The sequence below is a fragment of the Pelmatolapia mariae genome, linkage group LG8, assembly GCF_036321145.2.
Source record: "Pelmatolapia mariae isolate MD_Pm_ZW linkage group LG8, Pm_UMD_F_2, whole genome shotgun sequence".
Lineage (NCBI taxonomy): Eukaryota > Metazoa > Chordata > Actinopteri > Cichliformes > Cichlidae > Pelmatolapia > Pelmatolapia mariae.
The window spans coordinates 17,231,898-17,255,743 of NC_086234.1; the positions used below are offsets into that span (position 1 = coordinate 17,231,898).

The 23,846-nt window shown below is 37.2% G+C and overlaps 1 protein-coding gene across 1 annotated transcript; it reads left to right on the forward strand.

Moving 5' to 3' along the window:
• The first annotated feature begins 1,085 nt into the window (after positions 1-1,085).
• On the forward strand, positions 1,086-16,671 carry LOC134633526 (integrin alpha-M-like). The gene is made up of 30 exons (XM_063482353.1): positions 1,086-1,122; positions 2,287-2,389; positions 2,574-2,677; positions 2,827-2,897; positions 2,982-3,096; positions 4,276-4,403; positions 4,550-4,695; positions 5,037-5,187; positions 5,503-5,650; positions 6,059-6,132; positions 6,253-6,370; positions 9,363-9,529; positions 9,638-9,784; positions 9,875-10,087; positions 10,196-10,329; positions 10,564-10,706; positions 10,818-10,972; positions 11,092-11,217; positions 11,589-11,662; positions 11,746-11,887; positions 11,980-12,078; positions 12,172-12,251; positions 12,333-12,419; positions 12,556-12,625; positions 12,725-12,823; positions 12,931-13,011; positions 13,128-13,238; positions 16,117-16,227; positions 16,294-16,404; positions 16,582-16,671. Exons 1-30 carry the CDS (start codon positions 1,086-1,088, stop codon positions 16,669-16,671), a joined length of 3,435 nt encoding a protein of 1,144 aa, XP_063338423.1.
• The last annotated feature ends 7,175 nt before the right edge of the window (positions 16,672-23,846 follow it).

Here is a 23,846-nt window from a genome sequence, read left to right on the forward strand (position 1 = left end):
TTATTTTTGTTATATTACTGCTACTACTACTATTACTTGTGAATACAAATGGTTGTCTGTCTCTCTGTGTTAGTCCTATGACAGACTGGTGATCTGTACCCCACCTCTCGCCCTACAGCAGCTGAAACAGGCTAAAAATAGGAAATGGACACCATGACATCTTCTTCTGACAAACGTGTTCCAAGTCAGGAAGTTCAGCATACATGAAATAATAAAGCAGACTTTTCAGGATAACATTTAATCCATCAAAGGTAAAAACAAATTCCTGTAAATGTTCTAGTTATAAAAAAAAATAGTTTTTGGACATTAACATATTTTTGGCCATTGAAGAATATTATATTTCTTCACCTTGAATAATTCTGTTGTTTTTACACTGCATGATTTGAGTCAGTATTGAGTCACAGTGACGTGCTGTCAAGTATTAGTGGTAATCCTTGTATGTTTGGTCAACACACTGGAACTGAAAGGGTGTTGTCTAAAGTAGAGGTATATTTACACCCTTGACCCCTCATCACTGCTCACACCCATTTTGATGTGGAGATGCAACAGCTCTCCCACATGACTGATCTCCTCAACCATATCTCAGAGGAAGTGGATTTCCATCGTATACATCAATAAACACAATCTTTCAGTCACTAATAATTGATTTGCTCATAGATGGTCTTAGAAACAAAGATTGATCAATAAATCGAGAGCTTTGCTTTAATGGTCAGCTCTCTGTTTACCATGACAGACTAGTACAGTCTCCACACCACTGCAGATGCAGTAACAATCTATCGGCAACAAAAACGGAAGTTAGAATAATAAATAGCCAAGTAAAGCATTTAATTATTATTTACATGAGTTGATATTGTTGCCTGGAAACTAATAAACCTTTCAGTTGTTATCAAAAAACAACGCTTGAATCACTGGTTAAACTTAAGCAATACTACCACAGTCTATAGTGTCATAAAACAATGATGTAACTCCTCCTACATAATAATTCCTTTAAATGACTGTCTTATCTTTGAGAAGCACTGTATCAGTTTTGTATTTCTCGTTTCAACTCTTCTCTGACACTATCAGCAGATGTAACATCTCACACAATGGACTGGATATCTAGTGCTACACTATTCTTGTCAGGTAAAACAACTTTGTGTGTTGTGATTTTATCTATTATTTTCTAATTATGAAAGTCAGCAAACAGTAAAAATATGACTGGCATTTTGATGAAAACTGTGTTTTTCGATCATAAAACTAAAACAGGTTCAAAAACTGTAATAAGTTTATGCAATCGTTATACATATATATCTGATTGTTATGTACCTGCCCATACAGGGCTAAACCAAACCTGAGGCTTTTTACATTAATGTCACATCATATGTATCTGTCCAGTTTATTCTGACATGTTTAATATAATGTTTATTCATGTCTGTATAACAGTTGAGCAGAAATGTAAATAACATAAAAAAAAATCAAACAAATTCTAAGCGGATTGATAGTTTTTAACTATTGTTGAAACAATAATGATCATATTAATATGGCTGAGTCATGGTGACAAGAAAAAAAAATTGAGTGCATGTCATAATGATGAGGTATATTTTTCAAATACATGTACATTTTGGAAAACAATGTTAGCACTATATGATATACTGGTTATTTCAGAAAGCTGTGTCAGGTAATGCCCCCAAAAAGGAAGATTTTAATGTATTTTTGGGATTTGTACAGATGCTATACAAATCCCAAAAATACATTATACAAATGTGTGTGTGTGTGTGCGTGTGTGTGTGTGTTTGTGTCATGACTTGATGAATCTGACATAGTTCAGGAGAGCAGGATGTATGTGCACACAGGTGTGATTGTCCATTTAGCTGCATTTTTTCAGTACTGTAAATAAGCAAATTATACATAGTAGTGATGAGTTTTGATACTGTGGTGTACCTGATAATTAACTGGAGCTTTAAAAAGAACTACAATATATTTTCTTTAAATTTTCAGCATTTACACCTGGACTGATGGAGTAAAATACAACAATCAAAGAAACAAAACTGATTTCAAATTAAAATGTTAAACATGTTTTTAACTGAATAATTGCTCTGAGCAACAAAATTCAGAGCTTTAAAATGTTGGACTTTGGTGCTCTCTAGTGGTCATAAAAGAAACATTGTGGCTGCATTCAAGAAATACAATGAAACTAAAACAGACTGCATACTGTCTCTATATGTGATTATAGATAGTGCTGATAAAATCACATTATTATTCCATAATCAGCTTTAATAATGTTTTTCTTTCTTCTTTAATTCTCAGTCTTAAATGCTGCACTTTGTTTCAATATTGATCCTGTGGCTTGGAAGACCCTGAGGAGCTCTGCTGCTGGTTTTGGCTACCAGGTGGTTCAAAGACAATCAGAGTAAGCTGGAGCATGCATTTTTATGTTGAATGTGGGTTTACAATTGTTTATAATTAACACTAATACTTTTGCTTTTTTTGTCAAAGAAATATTGAGTCATGTAATCTTTACTAAAACAACGGGAGCTTTTTCACTCCACTTCATTTACCAAAGTTATATCTTATGTCTGGTTTTCTCTCGTTAGCTTGCTCATCAGTGCCCCACTAGAACAGTATTCACAAAACAGAAAAGGGAAAATATATAGGTGTACCACCTCTGGAGAAAACTGCCAAAATATACAATTTCAAGGTAGGTAATTTCTTAATGTCGCAACAGAATGTCTTGAAACTCTGACAGCATTTTTCAAGTATTCATTCAATCATATACAACTTTTTTTCTAGTGATCACAAAATGTATTTTATGAGTGTTTTAACATCTACTGAATGCTTCCAATACAGAGCCAGATTTTGCAATCAACATGTCCCTTGGTTTAACAATGAAAAGTGATCCCGCAACCCAAAACACTGTGGTAAGTTGGTGAACTGCAAATATACTGGCACAGGAAAATAATCAGAACTCTATTAATCAGAATTTGACCTTTTTTTCTTTTCAGGCATGTGGTCCAACTATTCCCAAGGACTGCAAAAGCTACACCATGTACAGTGGTGTGTGTTTTCAGATAGACCAGTACAATAGATTTGGACCTCCAATCCCTTCTTCCGTTGATGGTAACAGCATACTTACATGATCTGAAAATATACTTATGTTTCACGCACGCCCACACATACAACATGGGCATTGGGGGTCACAGGAATGAACAAAATCTAATTAGTTTCTATTTTTTTTTTTAAATTTTTATTTCATTTTTATTACTTTCTGTTGCAATTTAAGTTTTGATTGATACATAGAGGAGTTTAGTTGAGGCAACATAAAACAGAATATAATACTTATTGTCATTGCATGTGCCACATACAATAGAATTACAGTGTCTCTTCATCAACAACTTCAAACCGTACATGTACATTTGAACCCCCACATCCCTTAAGAATAGAAACAGTGCTTTATTCAGCAGACTGGTTGAGTTGGAAAATAGGACAAAATTTGTACATTTTAGTTTTTTGTATTAATTGTAACCACATGCTACTAATTTGAATTTGATTGAGTTAATTAAAAAAGAGTTTTATTTATTTATTTATTTTTTGTTTAGTTTTAGTCAACTTAAACAACCATGGTCTGGTGTCACAGTCTGGGTCTCTGAACCAGCGCTCTGAGTATATTTTTGTATTCGTCTCATAGATTTGTGATTATAGTTCATGTCTTATTCCTATTTAGCTTTCAGTTGAGGTTTAAGTCAGCCATTATTTATGATTGTCTCCTTGGTTTCGGTGTTTGGGTTCTTGTCTAATTTATCATAGTCTGTTATTTCGAGTCATCGTTTTTCATAGTCTGTCATAGTTTGTTCATAGTTTCGCAGTTTGTTCATCGTGACAGTCTGGTGTGACATGTTTCCTTTTCTTTGTTTGTGATTTCTTATAGCTTCTAGAAAGAAATACAAATAACTGCAAAAACTAGTGTAACTAATAAACAAGTAAATTTTTAACAAATGAAATTTGAAATTAAGAAGTGAAAGTTTTGTTTTAAATTCACTGCAGACCACAAAGAAAGTTGTTTTTCTTTTGTTATGCAAGTTGTGCTAAGCCTTAAGTGGTGTTGAACATTCAAACACAGGACTCAATTTCAAGTTAAATAGGGCCTAAAAAAGAAGTGAAAAGGAGATTTAAAAGGAAAACAATGATGTTAATATTATTCTTCCAGAATACCAAGAAATTCAGTCTTTCCCACAAAAAAGGGCACCGAAAGCAGTTCAGAAACACTAAAAGAGCATTCCTTTCCTGTCTCTTTGACAGAATGCCTGATTGGAACAGACATTGCCTTTCTGTTGGATGGTTCAGGGAGTGTAGATCGTCAAGATTTTCAAAAAATGAAGACCTTTGTGAAAAACCTCGTTGGGTCATTTCTCTCAAGTGATACAAAGGTGAGGAACTGCACTGCTATTCTCAGTTAGACATGTAGCACATGTAGCTTTTTTTTATTTCCATATAATACGTTTTTTCTACTTATGTTTTCCACTTATTTCCACTTTCCACTTACTTTTCTGTGTATGTTTTTTTTTTTTTTTAGTTTTCTGTTTCCCAGTTCTCTACTTCATCAAAGGTCCATTACTACTTTAATAATTTTTTCTCATCTGGATCATGGGAATCTAACATTGATAGAATTACACAACTACGTGGAGGAACTTACACAGCTAAGGCCATCGAACACATTGTGTAAGGACTGCCATGATGTTGCATGTTTATTGTGTGATCTTTTTATCCAAAACAATTTTTACAATTAATTTGACCACAGTGTGGGCTTTCTATATCACTGATGTAACTTCTTTTAAAAGAGTCTAGTGTTTGTGGATGTCTATACAGCTAATGGAGCAAGTCAAATATTAGACATAAAAACTGTACTTGTAGAGCTATATTTAACTGAAATATAAATTCCCTGTTATGTTAGAAGAAAATACTAAGATATAATATTAAGAGGTTATTTTATTTAACCTCTAAGACAAGAAGATGTACAGTTAAGAAAGATGAACTGAAACTCTATTTTCTCCATTCAACAGCCAAAATGTTTTTACACCACAAAGAGGATCCAGATCAAATGCAAAGAAGGTGCTGATAGTTATAACTGATGGAGAATCTCAAGACTCAAATCGCTTACCATATGCAGCACAGCTAGCTGAGAGTAAAAAAATAGTTCGATTTGCTATTGGGGTAAGTACCTGTTCAATGAGCGTGTAAAGTTAACCTAATTTTCTTATGCAATTTAAAAAGTACCAATATTGATAGGAAACTGATCGCTATGGGTGATAGACATGTAAAAACGGCTATTATAATGTTTTTAGGTGTTAGCATGTATGAGACAGTTTTGTTATTTTGGGGAAATTATAAAAGTACAGTATACAAACTCAGTACTCATTGCAAATGCAAATATACTTGGGTTCCCTTTGGTTTAATAGGGAAACAAATCCACACAATATAATAACTTAAATGTGTGTGTGTGTGTGTGTGTGTGTGTTTTTCCTCTAGGTGGGGAATGCGTTTAATAAACCTGAAGCAAAACAAGAACTGGACACCATTGCATCTTTTCCCTCAGACAAACACGTGTTTCAAGTTAGGGACTTCAACGCACTTGAAATAATAAGACAGAACTTAGAGAAAAAAATCTCTATCGAAGGTACAAACATTAACTTGCTTTGTTGACATTTCCTGCAGTAAAAGGCCTGGTAGACCATTACAATTGTTTTTATTTTAAACAACTTGAATTAAAACTGAAAATGTGCACAGCTTGAGTGTTTGATTTAAAATCCACTGTGGTGGTGTACAGAGGCAAAACTATGAAAAAAATGTCATTGTCCAAAAACTTGTGATCCTCACTGTATTTAAAATTTATAGCAATACTTCCATCTGAAGTTGATAAGTTTGTCTCTATACATTTGTGAAATGATCAAATACACTCTGACACTCTTATAATAAACAGCAAGTCATTATTTAGAATTATCCACTTAAGCCATAATAATAGCATGAATGAGCAAATCAGAATTTTTTACAGTCTTTTAAATTTGTGTTTATTTTTGTGTTTCAGGATCTCAAACCAGTGGGGAGTCACTGAGAATGGAAATGGCTCAAGAGGGATTCAATGTAGCTTATGTGCCTGAGGTAATTAAAACCACTTTAAACTAACCAGACAGTCAAGTGATAGAAAAAAAGGGCAGCCAAACAAACTTCAGATTTTAAATTAATTTCTATGAATTCAATATATATCTATCTACACTGCAGGGAATTCAAATGTCTATTGTTGGTGCCAACCAGTGGACGGGAGGCTATACTCAATTTACAACTGGGTATGACAGGGTGAAAACATACGAGATGCCATTGGAGCCTGACAGTTATCTTGGTAAGAATATTACACTGACAACAAACTAACTATAAACTACAGCTATGCTGTAATTATTATTATTGGACAAAATATAAAAACTGAAAAAGATTTTCTAAATGCTGAAGGTGTGTATGCTAAAAACATTTTAATATTGGTCACGTTGTTTTTGATTGTCTGTTACTTAACATAAAATATGAAATAAATAGCTACAATTAAAATAATAAAATAAATAAATAAAAAACCTGGAAAACCCAGAAGACTGGAATAGGAAAAGACAACAATAACAAATACATTTAGTTTTAAATAACCAAAAACTGCCCTCAATAGTAAGATGATGAACAAATGGATGAATGTATGGTTGGATGGATATGCTCACCAGTGGCGTGTCTAAAAAATTTTTGTTGGGGGGGCCCGGTAGGGGCACAGATTTGGAGAAGGGTGGCAGATGTAATTGGCAGATAATGTTAAAAAAAAATTCTACCAACCATTAACCATAATTCAATAACCTTATAAACCTAATGACCGAATGCGCTTTTAACTCTTATTAGAATGAGGTTTTAACCACTACGGTGCAAAGTTTTTAGATACTGCGTTGATAAAGTACAAGAGATACAATCAGTGCTTTGTCAGTGTTTATTCAGCATTCAAGGACAGCAATATTTGCATAGTATTTTTACTGACATATAGTGCACATATGTTTTGGGCAAAAACATTTTTGAATATTAAAATACAAATATTTTTAACATACAATTGGCAAATTAGCCAATGCAAAACTTTATCTGCCTTTTAAAAAAAGAAGATAATCTTCTTAAAAACTGGTGTTTGATTTTGAAACAGGAAAAACATGGGGAAACAACTGAAAAGACTAACATTTGAATAAAACCTGAAAGCAAGTAAATACTTTCTATGCTGCCTTATTGTAAACTTTGGTAATATTGATGTATAAAGAACAACACTGGCTGATGATGAAATACAGTCAGCTGGCATGGTGACACTGCCAGTATTAACCTGCAGGGCTGGACTGGGACAAAAAATTGGGCATTTTGACTAGAAACCGGCCCACCAGGTATTAAAGTCATAAAGCCTTTGAATGAAAACAAATGCTGTTGTGACAGTGATGTACACTGTCTTGTTGGTATATGTATGATTTCTATACATTTTACATCAGATAAAAACTTTGTTCGCAAGATTCAAATAATTATTTAATAAAAGCTAGATATTTTAAATGAGAAAAAGAAAGAAAAGTATTTCTTTGTGCCCCCTTTTCCCTGTTAATGCCCTACCTGGCAACACTTTGCTAGACCCGCCCCTGCACAGTTACCAGCTGTCAGCTACACAGAAAAGGATCCTGGTGTTATTTGTCTCTCAGAAACAGTTTATAACTTCCCTTCAACTCATTCATGTCACCTAAAAGGTAAACCTGTTTCTCCATCACCTGTTCAGCTCTGATGATTCAGTAAGGACATCTCCTGGTTTCATCTTCATGTTTCCCTCTCACCAGATAACCAAACCGACATCATGACCAGCAGCTTTTACAGCTGTGGCTCCAGCAAACATCGGCTGATACTAGAAATTAATATCAAATAAATTCTAACAACAGCTGATCAAGCTTAAACGTGCTGCTGTTGTTTAGCGTGACATCCGCTGGTTTCCTCTTTCTGGCGCAAAGTGGGCGATAAACAAGAGAGAAAAGCCGATCAGCTGATCATTGATCAGTTTCATGATTGAAGTAGGAACAGGAGAGAGAATGAGAGAAGAAGAGGCAGCTGTGCAGCGTACAGACAGAATAAATCCAGCTTTGTGTCTTTTTTTCATTATAGCTGAAGTCCGGGACAAACTGCGTCTCTTCTCAGCTCAATACGAAACGCGTAATATTTTCTCTGAATGAGGGACCATTCCAGTTTTAAGGAGCCGTTGGCAACTCTACTAACCTTATGAATAAAATAAAGTTCACTATCAGTAACATCATAGCACCCACCCAGCTGTATAGAAACTCCGTCATGCTAGCTAGTACGCAGTACGATTTATTGTAACTGACTGTAAAAAGTCAGCACAACGAAAATAAACTCCACCTAAACTTGGTTTATATCTGACCCAGATAGACTGCAGGTCATAACTTCTTACCTGAAGTTCAGTTCACCTGACACTCGGACCGGCGGCTGCCTCGGGTCTCTCCTCCTGCCTCCCCTTCCCTCATCCACCTGCTGGCCTCTGTGGAAGCTCCGCCATAGCCACCACCAAACAACTAAGTTATTTTTACACATCAGCCAGCATCTGGCCAAACCACCACCTCTCATTGTTCATGCCGTTACAAAAAAAATAAATAAATAAAATAAATCATTTTCTGCAGTGCCATCTTTCGTGCTTGGCTCTCCTACGTTTGCTAAGGTCATGCTCATAGTGCAGACCCCGATGCTGCATTCACTTACACTCGGATATCTGAGCTTCACTGTGAAAACATGATCGTACATTTGATATTTGATTGATTTTTATTGTTTTAGCTTTGGGGTGGCACCTGGGGTGGCCAGTCTGGTTGGGGGGGTGGGGGGGGTGGCCTGTGCCTCCCCAGGCCACCCCGCTGGACACGCCAGTGATGCTCACTAATCAGTATATTGGGGGTTCCTTTGTGATTCAGAGTATAGAAACTGTAATCACTTTAACAAATGGATTCAGAATAAAATCGGGTGAAGACTTCTTTTGGTCCACTGACATCTGAAACATGCAGTAGGCTTAAGGCAAGAAAAGGGTATGTTGAAATAGAGGGCTTCTTACTGCAAATGATGGCTGAATTATAGGATACAAGTAAGTTTTTTTTTTTTGTTTGTTTTAATCTGGTATATTAGACAGTTGTTGAAATATATAATTTCAAACTTTACTCCCTGCAGAGGTACTAACAATGATTTATTAACAAACGTCTAAATATTTAGAAAAATCTATACAATTTGTCTATATTAGCTACATTTGATTTTTTTAAACTAATGACTTTGACTGCTTGACTGTTAAATTCTAGGTTACTCCATGGCAATTGCTAAAACCCAGCGTGGCTCACTGACAGTTATTGGTGCTCCAAGGTTCAAACACAGAGGAACAGTGCTTGCTGTGACATGGAGGTTTCAGTTCTCAACTGTTGACAGACAAAGCTTTATGAAACAAACGATTGAGCCATTTCCGTGGCAGGTACAGCTTTACAGTATGAGACAGAAATGAAAAATAAACTATAATCAAAACCTGTATTATTTTTATGTATCTGATGTTTTTTTCTTTAATAATTTGTTGCTTACACAGTATCAGACTGGTGAATATTTCGGGGCAGAGGTGTGTACCATGGACATAAATAATGATGACATCACTGATCTAATCTTCATATCTGCCCCAATGCATATGGAGCCTGATAGAGAGGGAAGAGTTTATGTTTGCAGATTAACTGGTTCGGTAAATCAGTTTTATTTACTGCAGTTAAATTAATTGGTTTATTTGCCAACTTTCTTAATGATCATAAAATATTCACTCTCCTCCTTTTAGTTTGTGGAGTGTAATTTCGATGAGCCGTTAGTACTAAGAGGACATGCAGCTGTCAAAGGAAGGTTCGGCTCTTCTCTTGCTGTACTGCCTGATCTAAACTCAGATGGATTCAGGGATTTGGCAGTTGGAGCACCTTTGGAGAATGATGGTAAAGGCAGCATTTACATATTTAATGGTGAAGGAGGAGGAAGAATCAGTCCTACTTACTCACAGGTACACAACACCAGAAAGCTCACAATGATGTCTAAACTCATCTATCATGTAATGTCAATATTTACAAAATCTGCAACTTGATTAGATAAAATATTTCCATGTACACAGAGAATTACTGGCTCTGAGGTCGAGTCAGGACTGAAGTTCTTTGGCCTGTCAATCAGTCAGTCGTCTTTTGACCAGAGTGGTGATGGACTGCCTGACTTAGCGGTGGGTTCAAAGGGTAAAGTTGTTTTATTGAGGTAAGTCCAAGATAGTCCAGCCATGTGTTATTGTTGTCAATGTTTCTGCCATCTTAAAAATAATATTAAAGGACCAAAAACCTTTAAGCAGTAGTGGTTTATAAAATGTGTTGTGCTTACTTTTGTGAAATCTTGTTACTAATTCTGGTGAGAACACCACTAATGATACCCAATGTTAGTATGTTATTAATTATGAAGGTAAAAGTAGTTCACATGTATATTACTACTTTCCAGATCAAGGCCTATAGTAATCGTGAAAACTGACGTTTCATTCAGCCCAAAGCAAATCCTTACTCAGAATGTAGACTGCTCAAAACCACTCGAGAACACAGCTGAACTCTGCTTTACCATGAGCAGAGTGTCTACAGTCAACACAGGTTCATCATTCTCCTCTCCTTTTCTAAACTACAAAGTCACTTCCCATCAGCTCAATGTTTTTTTATTTATATAAATTCATAGCATTGAAATCCATCTCTGATTTATTCCAGCTCAAGCAAGGATTCATTATACTTTAACAGTGGATGCCACTCGGAAACCTCCAAACAACCGAGCATACATTAGTGGGAAACAACAAGAGCAGTCTGGATCAGTTACTATAGACTTAAGAAACAGACAGTGCTCAACTGTAAAATTCTATATTGAGGTAAACTCTAACAATATCTGGAAAAAAACAAAACAAAACATAAACAATGCAATCAATAGAATTTCAATTCAAAGAGTCCTTTAACACTGAATCTAAACCATACATCCCTTTTCTTGCAGGCCTGTCCTGAAGACTCTCTCAATGTGCTTTCCAATGAGCTCAAATTCACATTTGATGGCTTATCTTCCAACACAGATCCCAAACCAAGTCTGTCCCCACAGGCTAAAACAACAACCATTTATCCTGTAAGTCTATTAACAAAACAACTTGCTCCACACTCTGAATTATAATTCTTTGGTCCACAAGCTGCTAGGCATCAGTTTTTGGAAAAACGAGTCCTACTCTACATAGTTCTTTACCTTAAAATGATAGTTTGTGTCTGAGATTTTCCACTTTAAATTGGTTCCCTGAGCGTCCAGAGGACCAAGATGTCTTCCATAAGTGGATCAAGAATATTAACAGAAATTATTTTGTTTCCTGTAACAACAACACAAAGCCTCCACTAAATGGCAGCACACAAAAATTGGTCATTGGATTTGGCTATACAATGTTCAAATTGCAATCCATAAATAAAACGTCATGTAAATACTTTTTTCCATTATGCTCTCTTCCACAGTTAGGGTTTGAGATCAACTGTGGCAATGACAACAAATGTGTTGATAACCTGAAAGTGGATTTCAACTTCACCAGGTGTGGCACAATTACAAGACTTAAGCTTTGCTTGTGGCTGCTTTCCTTTTCCTTTGTTCTCATCCTCCTTTATACTCTGCCAGATCCTCAGAGGTTAAAGTGGGCATTGATGAACTTTTGAATGTCACAGTCACAGTGGAGAATAGAGGTGAAAACTCCTACAACAGTCATGTTATTCTTACGTACCCAGCTGGACTCTCCTACAGGAAGTTCACGAGTCAGCAGGTAAGGTATCGGGATCAATTCTGTATCAATTCATCACTGATCTGCTGCTCTCCCAATCCATCTAGCAGTCTTTTTATTTTTTTCTAATAAAGGGGAGAATTGAGTGCAGCCCCTTGGACAGTGAAGATGGTTTATCACAAGGAAGGACAGACTGCACTATTGACAAGCCAATTTTCAAGAGCAAAACTAAGGTTTGTTTGTTTCTTCATGCATAAAGTATGTCCTAAGTTCTGCATAATTTAGCAAAAATTATTACTCAGTCTTATTTCTCTCATTCAATTAAGGTTTTCTTCATTGTCTCCTATGGAATTGACACCAACAGTCTACTTGAGAGGAAGATCTTTGTCACTGTGAATGCCAGCAGGTACTGTTATTTTGGTACATGTACTCCTCATTAAAGCAATATCCCAGACACAGTACAAATATTTTCAATCCTCTCTTTCAGTGGAAATCAGGAGCATGCCACTACAAGTGAACTTTACAAAAAGAAATGGATTGATGTGAAATACAGCATTTTCATGACATTTGAAAAGTATGTGCTGTTCTATTTAAATATATATATATGTATATATATATATATATATATATATATATATATATATATATATATATATATACATACACATTTTTTTTACTTTGTATTTAACCTTAAAAATATGTCTGTTTAGCTCCCTCAGTTACAACAATTTCACATTTGGGATGAATAGTTTGCAGAAACCAGTTCAACAGTCAGTCACGGTGAAATATACCTTCTCCATAGATTTTTATTTTTTAAAATGTATTGTGTGATATAAACCTAGCTATAAAGCTTAGTTATTCTTTTCTTTTCTTGTTTAGATTACAAATGATATCAGAGCGCTTAATTTCACTGTGGTGATCGGGGTTCCAGTGAAGCTTGGTGAAAAGGACATTTGGGTGGATTTGAGCAGCCTACAGGTAATATATGCCAGAAGATTTAGCTGCTGACCCCAAAATGGCTCAAGCTTAGCTGTGGGACAGATGTATGTGAGGACCAATCACACTCGCACTTAAATTTATTCCAGATCACAGACTGTCAGAGAGGAAATGATGAAGAACCACCTTTCAAAAATGTTGTTCCTCAAATACTGACAAATAAAGTAGTTGTAAGTATACCTCTGCACATTAGCCACTGAAATGTAAATTCACAGTAGATTTTCAAATTCAGATTGCACTGGGTCAAGACAAGTGTTCCATTCAGTCTTCTTTAAATCACCAACAGGACTGCTCTGTAGCCAGGTGCAGAGTGTTCAAGTGCAACACATTCCTGGAAAGACGGATGAAGAGGACATATGAAATATCTGCCAACCTCAGTTCAGGATGGATAGAACAGGTAGTTGAAGGGAAATTTGTGTTACATGTTTCATTAATATATATATGTATATATACTGTATATAAAAAAAAAAATTAAAAAAAATTCCCCTCTCGCCCCTGAGGGCGGTCTATCCTTCAAGCGACTGTCCTCTACCACAGACCTGGGAGCTTGAGAGTCCTGTGCAGTATCCTTGCTGTTCATAGGACTGTGCTCTTCTGGACAGAGATCTCAGATGTTGTTCCTGGAATCTGCTGGAGCCACTTGCCTAGCTTGGGAGTCACTGCATCTAGTGCTCTGATTACCACTGTTACCTTCACCCTCCGCATCTTCTCAAGCTCTTCTCTGAGCCCTTGGTACTTCTCCAGCTTCTCATATTCCTTCTTCCCGATGTTGCTGTCATTCGGGATTGCTACATCTATCACTACAGCCATCTTCTTCTGCTTGTCTACCACTACTGTGTCCGGTTGGTTAGCCATCACCATTTTGTCCGTCTGTATGTGGAAGTCCCACAGGATCTTTCTGGATGTCAGCCACTTCCTCTATCTGACGGTGGTACATACCGTGCAGGGGCCTGTCCTTCCGTGATGGTTCCTCCTCTTGCTCCTCATTCTTGGGTTTCTGCTGCCTGGGGTATTCACTGAGTAAGTGGTTGGTTGGGGCCATCTTCATTATGCATTCATGGATGTTCTTTGTCTCATCCTGGAATGTGGTTCTGAAACTCACCAGTCCCCCGGCCTCCTTTCTTGCACTTAGCATACAGCCGCAGGATGCATGCAAGGTCAGGAGCTTCCTCATCTTGATCTAAATGACTTCTATCTCCTCCTTTGGCCAGCTTATTATTCCAGCAGGGTACCTGATCATGGGCAGGGTGTAGGTCTTGATAGTCCAGTGTAGGTGTTGTACTTACCGTTCAGCTCACCCCTCTGGACTTCCCTGTCCCGCTGCAGGTAGTTTCCTAGCATTATGTTTGGACACACTTTCTTATTTGATGTTTTTTCTTTATTTTCATGACTATTTAAATTGTAGATTCCCACAGAAGGCATCAAAACTATGAATGAACACATATGGAATTATGTAGAAAAAAAATGGTTGAAATAACTCAAAACATGTTTTATATTTTAGATTCTTCAAAACAGCCACCCTTTGCTTTGATTACTGCTTTGCATACTCTTAACATTCTCTCGATGAGCTTCGTGATGTAGTCACCTGAAATGGTTTTCCAAAAGTATTGAAAGAGTTCCCAGAGATGCCAGTCCCATCCAACTACCAGCCAATAACCACCCTCAGTACCACATGGAAGCTCCTGTCAGGCATCATAGTGGCTAAAATGAACAGGCACATTGCTCAATACATGAGCAGGGCACAGAAGGGAATTGGCAAGAATACCAGAGGCGCAAAACACCAGCTACTGGCAGACAGAGCAGTCAGCCAAGACTGCAAAAGTAGGGTGACCAACCTGTGCGCTGCCTGGATTGACTACAAGAAGGCCTATGACTCGATGCCCCACACCTGGATCCTGGAATGTCTAGAACTGTAAAAGATCAACAGGACTCTAGGAGCCTTCATCATGAACTGAATGGGAATGTGGCGTACAACACTAGAGGCTAACTAGTGTTAGCACAAGTCACCATCAAGTGGGGGATCTACCAAGGATATGCACTGTTGGGCACAGAGTGACGAAACCTGCAGCTTCAGAATTTGTGAGGTGTCGGCTTCCAGCACCCGCAGCGTGTACATGTATGTGCTGTCGGGTTAACAATCCGCTCTTTGTCTTTATATCTTTTTGCGGAATCTGTTTACCTGCTCTCATTTGCTGTTTTAGCTGTTTGGCGGTTGTTGAAATAGTTTTGTGAGCTTTTACCTGAGATTCTGATGTTTCTGGCAAAATACATTTATATTTAAAAATCGATTCAGGATTTAATGACTCGATATTGGCTTATTAAAACTAAGACTTATTTGAATCTGGAAATCTATGTTTTAAACTCATCCCTAATTCGAAGGTCATTCAGATTGGAGAAGTGTAGTCAGATGGTAACAGTGGCATTCTAATTGTCACCCATCTAAATGGTAACTGTAACGGAATACAGTTACTCATATTTTGTATTTTAAATACGTAACGGCGGTACATCTATTCTGTTACTCCCCAACACTGGCTACCCTACTGGGGTAATAATCTTGCCAAAGGAGGAGAAGCCACTGATATCAAGACGAAGAAGCTCCTGACCATGAATGGTGGGTTTCAGCCCAAGTCCAGCATCCTGAGGCTGGACTTGGCGTTATAGCAAAAGAAGTTTGGGAAACACTGGTATACAGAAACATCTGTGCCAAGTATGGCCTGGAAGTCCCGAGGTCAAAGTAGGAGACACCCCCTAGGGTGGTCAAGAATGACCGAGCGAAGATCCTGTGGGACTTCCACATACAGTCAGACAAAATGGTGATGGCTAACCAACAAGACATAGTACAGGTGGACAAGCAGAGGAAGACGGCTGTAGTGATAGACGTAGTGATACCAAATGACAGCAACATTAGGAAGAAGGAACACGAGAACCTGGAGAAGTACCAAGGGCTCAGAGAAGAGCTTGAGAAGATGTGGAGGGTGAAAGTAACAGTGGTCCCAGTGGTAATTGGAGCACTCGTTACAGTGACCCCCAAGCTAGGTGAGTGGCTCCAGCAGATCTCAGGAAATATCTGTGCAGAAGAATGCAGTTCTCGGAACAGCAAAGATACTGTGCAGGACCCTCAAGCTCCCAGGTCTCTGGTAGCAGACCCGAGCTTGAAGGATAAAGACTATCCACAGAGGCGAGAGGTGAACACACATTGTTCCTGTATATGTATGAGTAACTTGGTAAATGAAATAATCTCATTTATGGCCAGCTCATTCTATTTTTTTTCTTAGATTGGACTTCAATCTGCCAAATTCCTCTTAACCAGCACAGTCAGTCTTGAGTACGACAAAAACCAGTACGTCTACTTTTCAACAGGTTCTGACAACCCTCCTGTTCGCAAGGTGAGTACACATTCTTGTTTGAGTTATTAAGAGCTTCTTTGGCATTGACACCCTGTTTTCTCTCAGATTGAAGCTGTGGTAGAAGTGTATCCTGAGCCAAATTTCACCAAAGAAATTATTGGAGGATGTCTGGGAGGGTTGGCTTTTCTGGCTTTACTCACTGCTGGCCTGTACAAGGTGAAAGACACTTCTTACACAATAATTACAAAGGTTTAAAAAGTTTTTAGTGAAGATGTCCAGTTAAAAAATAATTTAGAGGTTACAATATTCATCTGTGTAGCCTGGTTATTTATTTTCATTTTTACTGAAACTGAAATTCATGATTGCTTGATTTTTTTCCCCTTGCACTCCTAGGCTGGATTTTTCAAGAGCAAATACAAACAGATGATAAATGAAAATCCAGCAGATGTTCCAGGTCCAGGGACTGATGCAACAGCAGAATAACAAAGATCACATTTTTTAGTTGTAGGTGTAAACTAAATTAATAGGATGAATATATGTGAATATACCCTCCTGATATTTTAGGAATGAATATTGTGTGTATAAATGTCAGTGCTACCACGTTTGATTCGCTAAACACAAACAGCTGTGTCTGAAATCACTCCCTCACTCACTTATTCACTATTACCTATAACAGAGTTTCCTATCTGTTTCCTATCATCTTTCATAGTCATTTCCAGAACCAGGAAACTGTTCAAAATACAAATGCCTAAATGTTACACATTCATTTGAGGGCAAAGCAACACAAATGGACACAGTTTAGATTTTCAAATAATATGGATGAGACTAAATGTAGTGAACTACCTGAGCAGATGGGAGTGATTTTAGCTGTACTTCACAGTACTCTGAAGTATTATGGAAGTTTTGTCTTTTCAAAGTGACTTTACTTTTTTGCTCTACAATGAATCTTTTTGAGATAAACTGTTTGCAAACATTGTACAGTGATTGTTTAGAATTTATTGTATGTAATAAGAAATTTCATGCAATGTGTACTGTAAAATGCATGAAATTCAGTATATACCTAAAAACACTTTGCTTTCTTAAAAAAATTAACCTTGTGATATTTTACTTACTTGATTCAGGAATAAATGACAGCATATACAACTTTTCAACTTCGTGTTTTTAATTTGTATAAAAAAAGGTTGTTAATGAGTCACTGTAATCACATAAAATTTTTCAATAATGTAATTTGTTATTGTTCTAAATTCAGTAATTATATTGCATTTGCTTGTGTTATCTTCAGGCCATGTAGATAGAAAACAAATCATTGAGCATGCTTTTTTCTTCCTGCACACTTGTGCTAAATTGAGCTGATTTCACTTTGTGTGAAAGAGGAGGGAAATGGCAGAGCAGTACACAGATATAGCTTTTGTGATGGAGTGTGAGAAGTGTGTGAACCTCTGGCTTAGTGTGTCAGAGATGGCAGCACTAATATGTAACAGTAAACACTTTAGAAGAGACACTAAGAGATTCTGATTTACCAACCTAAGTTTGTATCTGAGCCAGTGGCCATCTCGTGTCCAGCTACAGGAAGGAGTTCCATCGCCTCCTCTCACCTCACCTGTGCCTTCTTCATTTGCTGTTTTAAAAGGCTTCTTAGATCTGTTGTTAAAGCATTTTGACTAGTTAGTCACCACCAGATCTCCCTGCTTTGAAACACAGCAACTGGAGTCCCTCGTGCTGTTTAACCCATTTTGTTGGACCAATCAACACAGGTTCTGATGTTTACCTTAGGGATGCTCAGCTGTGATTGTTTCTTGAGATTTGATTAGTGAAGTGTTTTAGTGAACTTACTCTTAATAACTAGTGACAAACAGAGACCTGAATACATTTGTCCTTTAATGAACATGATAATATCATAATGCCATGATCACATGAACATATTTTATGAAATGTTGTTTAAAGTAAAATTTTATTTATTATAATCCTGAGCTATACAGTGGGAAAGGATCTCAGTCTGCGTTGTAAGTGTCCTCAAGTCTCTAAGTTCAAATGCACCACTAAGTGTTGTCTGGTTGTGGTAGCTCTCTTATTTTGTAATAAAAATACTATCAGCTACTCCATTGTCACAAGGTTTAGCAAAGGTTTATGTCAGATGCCCCTCTCCTAAGCTTTCTGGAATTGAACCTGTAACCTTTTGTTTGTCAGATTAATGCATAAATCACTACCTTAGTGAGCTACATTTTCCACAGCAAAATGAGGTTTAGTTAATCCTGTGTTCCTGCAAACTTTTAACTCTAATGGTGTTTTTCTTTCGAGTGTTCCCTGTGTGGCTCAAGTGCGGCTCCCTTCTCAGTCAACTTTTCTGTTTCTGTTGAGCTGGTCTGTTCCACCTGAAATCCTTCGCTCCTGAATTCTCTGCATGAGCTCACTTGCCTGTTCGCCCTCCTATGACTCTGCCCACCGACACAAAAGAGAGCAGTGACCTCTCACTGAGCATACTCAGGACAAATTAAGTAAACCACCCCACTCACGTTATAAATAATTTTCTGGAACATTTCTGTGGAACCTCTGTTTGTAGACTCGGCTAGCCAATGAGACGCTGTACTTCCTCTGTCAGTTAAATCATAGAACAGATATAAAATTGTTACATTCTTATGTTCATTTAGCTCCTTAAAATGTGATGTACAGCACACATGACATGGCAAATGTGTTTATGCAACAATAGCACACAAACATACACAGAAACACACGCATGCACATACATATGCATACATGTGTGTAAGGAATTTAGTGCAGTGTGGGGGATGTATCACTGATTGGAATTAAAATGTAATAATAGGTACAAAAATTTGCCTGACTGTGCCCAGTGTGCAGAGAACAGTAGAATCTTTTCAACACAAATAAAGACAGAACTGTAACTGTAATGCTCTTATTGAATTTAGTACAATAATGTGTAATATTTGATCTTATTTTTGCAGTCCAGTTTTGAGTTTTGGGGATTTACTGAATTTCATGACAGAAGCATACAGTACAAGCTGCCATAAAGTGGTGCATGTGGCAGGCAGGGAGTGGACTCACAATGCAGGACTGAGCAGACAGATCTAAATTCAAATTCACAGGTTTATTGCAGGTAAGAATGTAAATAAAAGACTCAGGTACTAGTAAATAACAAAATCTGAACCAGAACATAAATCGTCTTATACTTTCAATGAAATAAATAACAAAGTCAGAATACTCAAATATTCAAAATACTGGGCCAAAGATCCAGAGCCATGAGACAAACATTAAAACAAATTCTTACTGGGACATATATCAAGCACTCTCACCTTTAGTCACTTAACTTGTGATTACAGCTTTTAGCAAGGAGAAAATGTCATCCAGCCTTCATTGGAAATTGGTGTTTTCATTCTAAGGTATCGAGACCATTTTACATTTATGAGTTATTGTGTTGATTAAACTGGATCAACCAGAAACCTTGGCAAAGATTACACATTCACACAGTCAGGTTTACTACACTATGCATCCGTTTCAATTTCTCTTAATCAGACAGTTCATAAGAAAACACAGACTTAAAAAATAACCAAAAACAGAAAAGTAAAAACTGATGTGAAACTTGGCACCTTGGATGTAGTCAGATTATTGGGTGTTAAGTTGCTGAGAAAACTGCATTTTCTCACAGGACACTGACAAAAGAGGAGTCTGATTTACTGTAAAATGACTCACTGGCAAGCATTTCTAGTCTGAACTAACAAGCATGCACAGATGCCACAAGGTGTGAGAAGAAGTACAAACACCTTGTTAGCAATCTAGTCAAGGAGAGTATAGAAATTATTTTTAGAAGCTCAAAATAATAGCAAAATGTTTTTTGTTTGTTTGTTTGTTTGTTTTTTAATCCTAAATTGCAGTGAGTTAGTCATGGAAATATGTTAAGTAAGTTGCTCTACTTTTGGCTGCACATGCACATTAGGTACATCCACAGAACATCTACTTTTTAGCCATAGACAATAGTAGAAGTAGCCACATATCGGATCTAACTTATTCTGCATGCATCATAAAAACTGGAAATATATCAGATTTTCTGACTAACAAGAACTGGATGGAAGTGCAGAGGAAGTCAGGCAAAAAGGAGGAATTAACCTTTTTTATTTTTAGGTTTCTTGTGAGGAGGATGCTTTTCTCAACAGACAGTGGTGTCAGCATTGTAGCTCATCCTACATAGGACTTTCTCTAAATGAATGTCTTAGCTTTGAGTAGTCAACCTATAATTTATGCATTTTTGGTTTCCAATTCTTCTCTGTCATCAGAAGTATTACCTCACTCATCTGTCAAATAAATTTTTTTTTCAAAGTCGTATAAAGGATTGAATAGTTAATGTATGTTAGTCGTCCATTTAAGGAAAGGAAAGTTCACTGGAGGTTTCTCCGGTGTTGTAAACTATACAGTTGCATAACTAACGAAACTACAACCGTTCAGTAACAACTTCCTATAAGCTCCGTTTCATTCACAGAGTTAGGGAATGGCTGCAGTCAAACTAATGTGAGATGGTGAAAGAAAGAAACTTGGGGTGAGAAATATTTTTTCCCATTTAAACGAACATTCCTCCCTTTAACCCTAGAACACTATCGCTGGGTGATTTTCACCCGAGCAAATACATTTACATGATTTCTCTCTCCTGCAGCTGTTAGTGTGTCGAGGAGATTGTGCCTTCACCAGGGAAGTCTCAAATGTCCCAGGAATGGGTGTATCAAAGACCAGCTTTCCAGCGTCATTTTTTTTTTTTTTAGGAATTTTTTGTTCTTGAATTCCAGATTTTTCTGTAATTTTGGAGCATTACTTTAGCATCCCCCCATGACACTTTTTTTCATTTTGTTAGACATGGCACAGTTGAAAGTAAAAGCTGACCACTCTGATTTGTCATGTGTTTGATATATTTTGATGACAAGTACTTTTTGTTGGTCATATTATATCGGGTAAAAATCACCCGGCATTAGTGATTGTGTTACTATTTATAGCGATAGTGTTCTAGTGTTAAATCAGTAAGTAAAACTTATTTATACAAAAGATACAGAATAAATTAAATCAGTAAAAGCATCACCAAAAAGCGTGGTTAAACACATGGCTTTTAGCTGGTTTTTAATCCACAGAGTCAGCTAACTGTAATTGTAGTGGGAGGCCGTTCCAAGGTGTTGGTGCCACAGACTGAAAAGCTTTGTCCTCTTGTCTTCAATCTTGTATTTGGAACCATTAGAAGATTCTGAGCCTATGATCAAGGACTATGAGCAGCAGTGAACTAGGTAGAAAGCTGGGATAAATAGTTTGTAGCCTGGCCATTTAGTGTTCTGTATGCAAGACCACAACTCTAAAATCTACTGGAAGCCACTGTAAAGAATATAGAATGGGAGTGATGCAGCTCGCTTGCTGGAAATGTTAATTGTCTGATCACAGAATTTTGTATTACTTGGAGATGTGGAAGTCATACTTTATCTAGGCCATCAAACATGGCAATACAATAATCTAAACCTGATGACAAAAATGAAATAATTATTTTCTCCAGTTCTGCAAAAGAGACCGTATGAAATCCTCCTGAAAATGAGAAAACCAGGAACAAGAATTCGATTTTAAATGCAAGTCAAAACACAGAGAGCAACCAAAAATTACACCAAGATTTCAAACACTGGATTAAAGTTTGATTGATGATCAGAGAATAAGATGATAATGTTAAATATGCAGAGCTATACGTCACACGAGAAAAAACAAGACAAAAATGGTTCAGACCCTTCCAAACTAAATAATTATGGGCCAATTTTTCAAATTTGCCTTTCCTAGTCAAAATTCTGGAAAAGATAGTGGCTTCACAGGTTCATAGACAGCGCACTGGAAATAACTTGTACAAACAGTTTCAGTCTGGCTTCCGTTTATTTCATAGTACAGAAACAGTTCTAGTAAAAATCACTAATGATCTTCTGCTTGCAGCTGAATCTTGACTCATCTCCATCCTCATTCTCCTTGACCTTACAGCAGCTTTTGATACTATCTCCCACCACATCCACATAGATTAGCATCTATTGGCATCAATGGTACAGCAATCACCTGGTTTACCTTGTATCTCTCTGGCCGTTCACACTTTGTTCAATTACTCACTCACAGATCACTATCTACTCCAGTTAATTCCCTTGTACCCCAAGGCTCTGTCCTGGGTCATTTACTTTTTTATTATCTATCTCCTACCCTGCGGTAATATTTTCAGGAAATATAACATCCAGTTTCACTGCTACGCAGATGACACCCAGCTCTACAGGGTGGGCCATTTATATGGATACACCTTAATAAAATGGGAATGGTTGGTGATATTAAAGTCCTGTTTGTGGCACATTAGTATATGTGAGGGGGCAAACTCCTCAAGATGGAGTTTGCCCCCTCACATGGCCACCATGGTGACCATGGTGGCCATTTAGAAGTCGGCCATCTTGGATACAACTTTTGTTTTTTCAATAGGAAGAGGGCCATGTGACACATCAAACTTATTGGTAATGTCACAAGAAAAACAATGGTGTGTGTTAGGAGTTTTCCTGTAAATTCAACTCAGATTGGAATAAATGACACTCAGACAGGTTTTACAAATTAACGTGCACGGGAGAGAACTGGACAGGCGCTGTTCCTTCGCTTGACCTCAGTTGCTCTCGTCCGCTCTCCCGTAACACTATTCTTTTATTGTGGTTACATGAATATGCATAGGTTCATTAACATATGACATCTTATAGGTATGCATGTGAACAAAGAATACCTTGTGTGTGTGTGTGTGTGTGTGTGTGCGGTCATAAAATGACTTCCTAACCCTGCTGGCCTGGAAGTCCAGCAGTTCATCTAAACAAAATGCACTTAGAGTAAAACAGACATAGATACATTTATCCTACCATAAAACAATAAGACAAGGTGTGTGACCTCTCCCATGATCCCAGGATGTGGGTGTGAAAGTCAGGGAACTCTGGAATGCACACAAAGCTTGCACAATGTAACTTCTCTAATGAAAAGAGCAAACACATCTATAAAACCTTAAACAAAATGTACTTCTAAACATAAACATAATAAAATCTTTCAACATTCCCTCCTGTTGTTTGATCTTTTCTCCTATATTTATATACATAGCAACTCACTAACACTGTATCAGTCTATGGCCACTTGTAAAACATTTTTAGCCAGGACATCATTAATTAGTGGGTTTTGTGAGTATATTATATCCAAATGTCTATCTCATTATCATCTTCTTCATTCTGTGGCAGGGTGATGTAAGCATTAATTGAAGCAGTTACCATTTTTGACACCATGTTCTTCAAACAAGGTATGACGCATGAAGTAAAAAGACACAATAACAATAGTAGAACACCAACTAAAACAAGTCCTTTAAACAGCAGGGATTTCCAAGAGCCGTTTAACAACCACGTGAGCCAGTCTTCTGTGTTTGTGACGTAGTCTTGTTGTTGTGCATCCCTGAGTTGTCTAAGTATGTTTAGAGCATCAGTCATATTGGATGAGTGTACATTATCTGGAATGTATGTGCAGCAGGTGTTGTTAAAGAGTATACAGAGTCCTCCTTTTTCAGCCAAAATCATATCTAGTGCAACTCGGTGTTGCATCACAGTTATGCGCAGGGCATCAATTTCTTCATTTTGTTGATT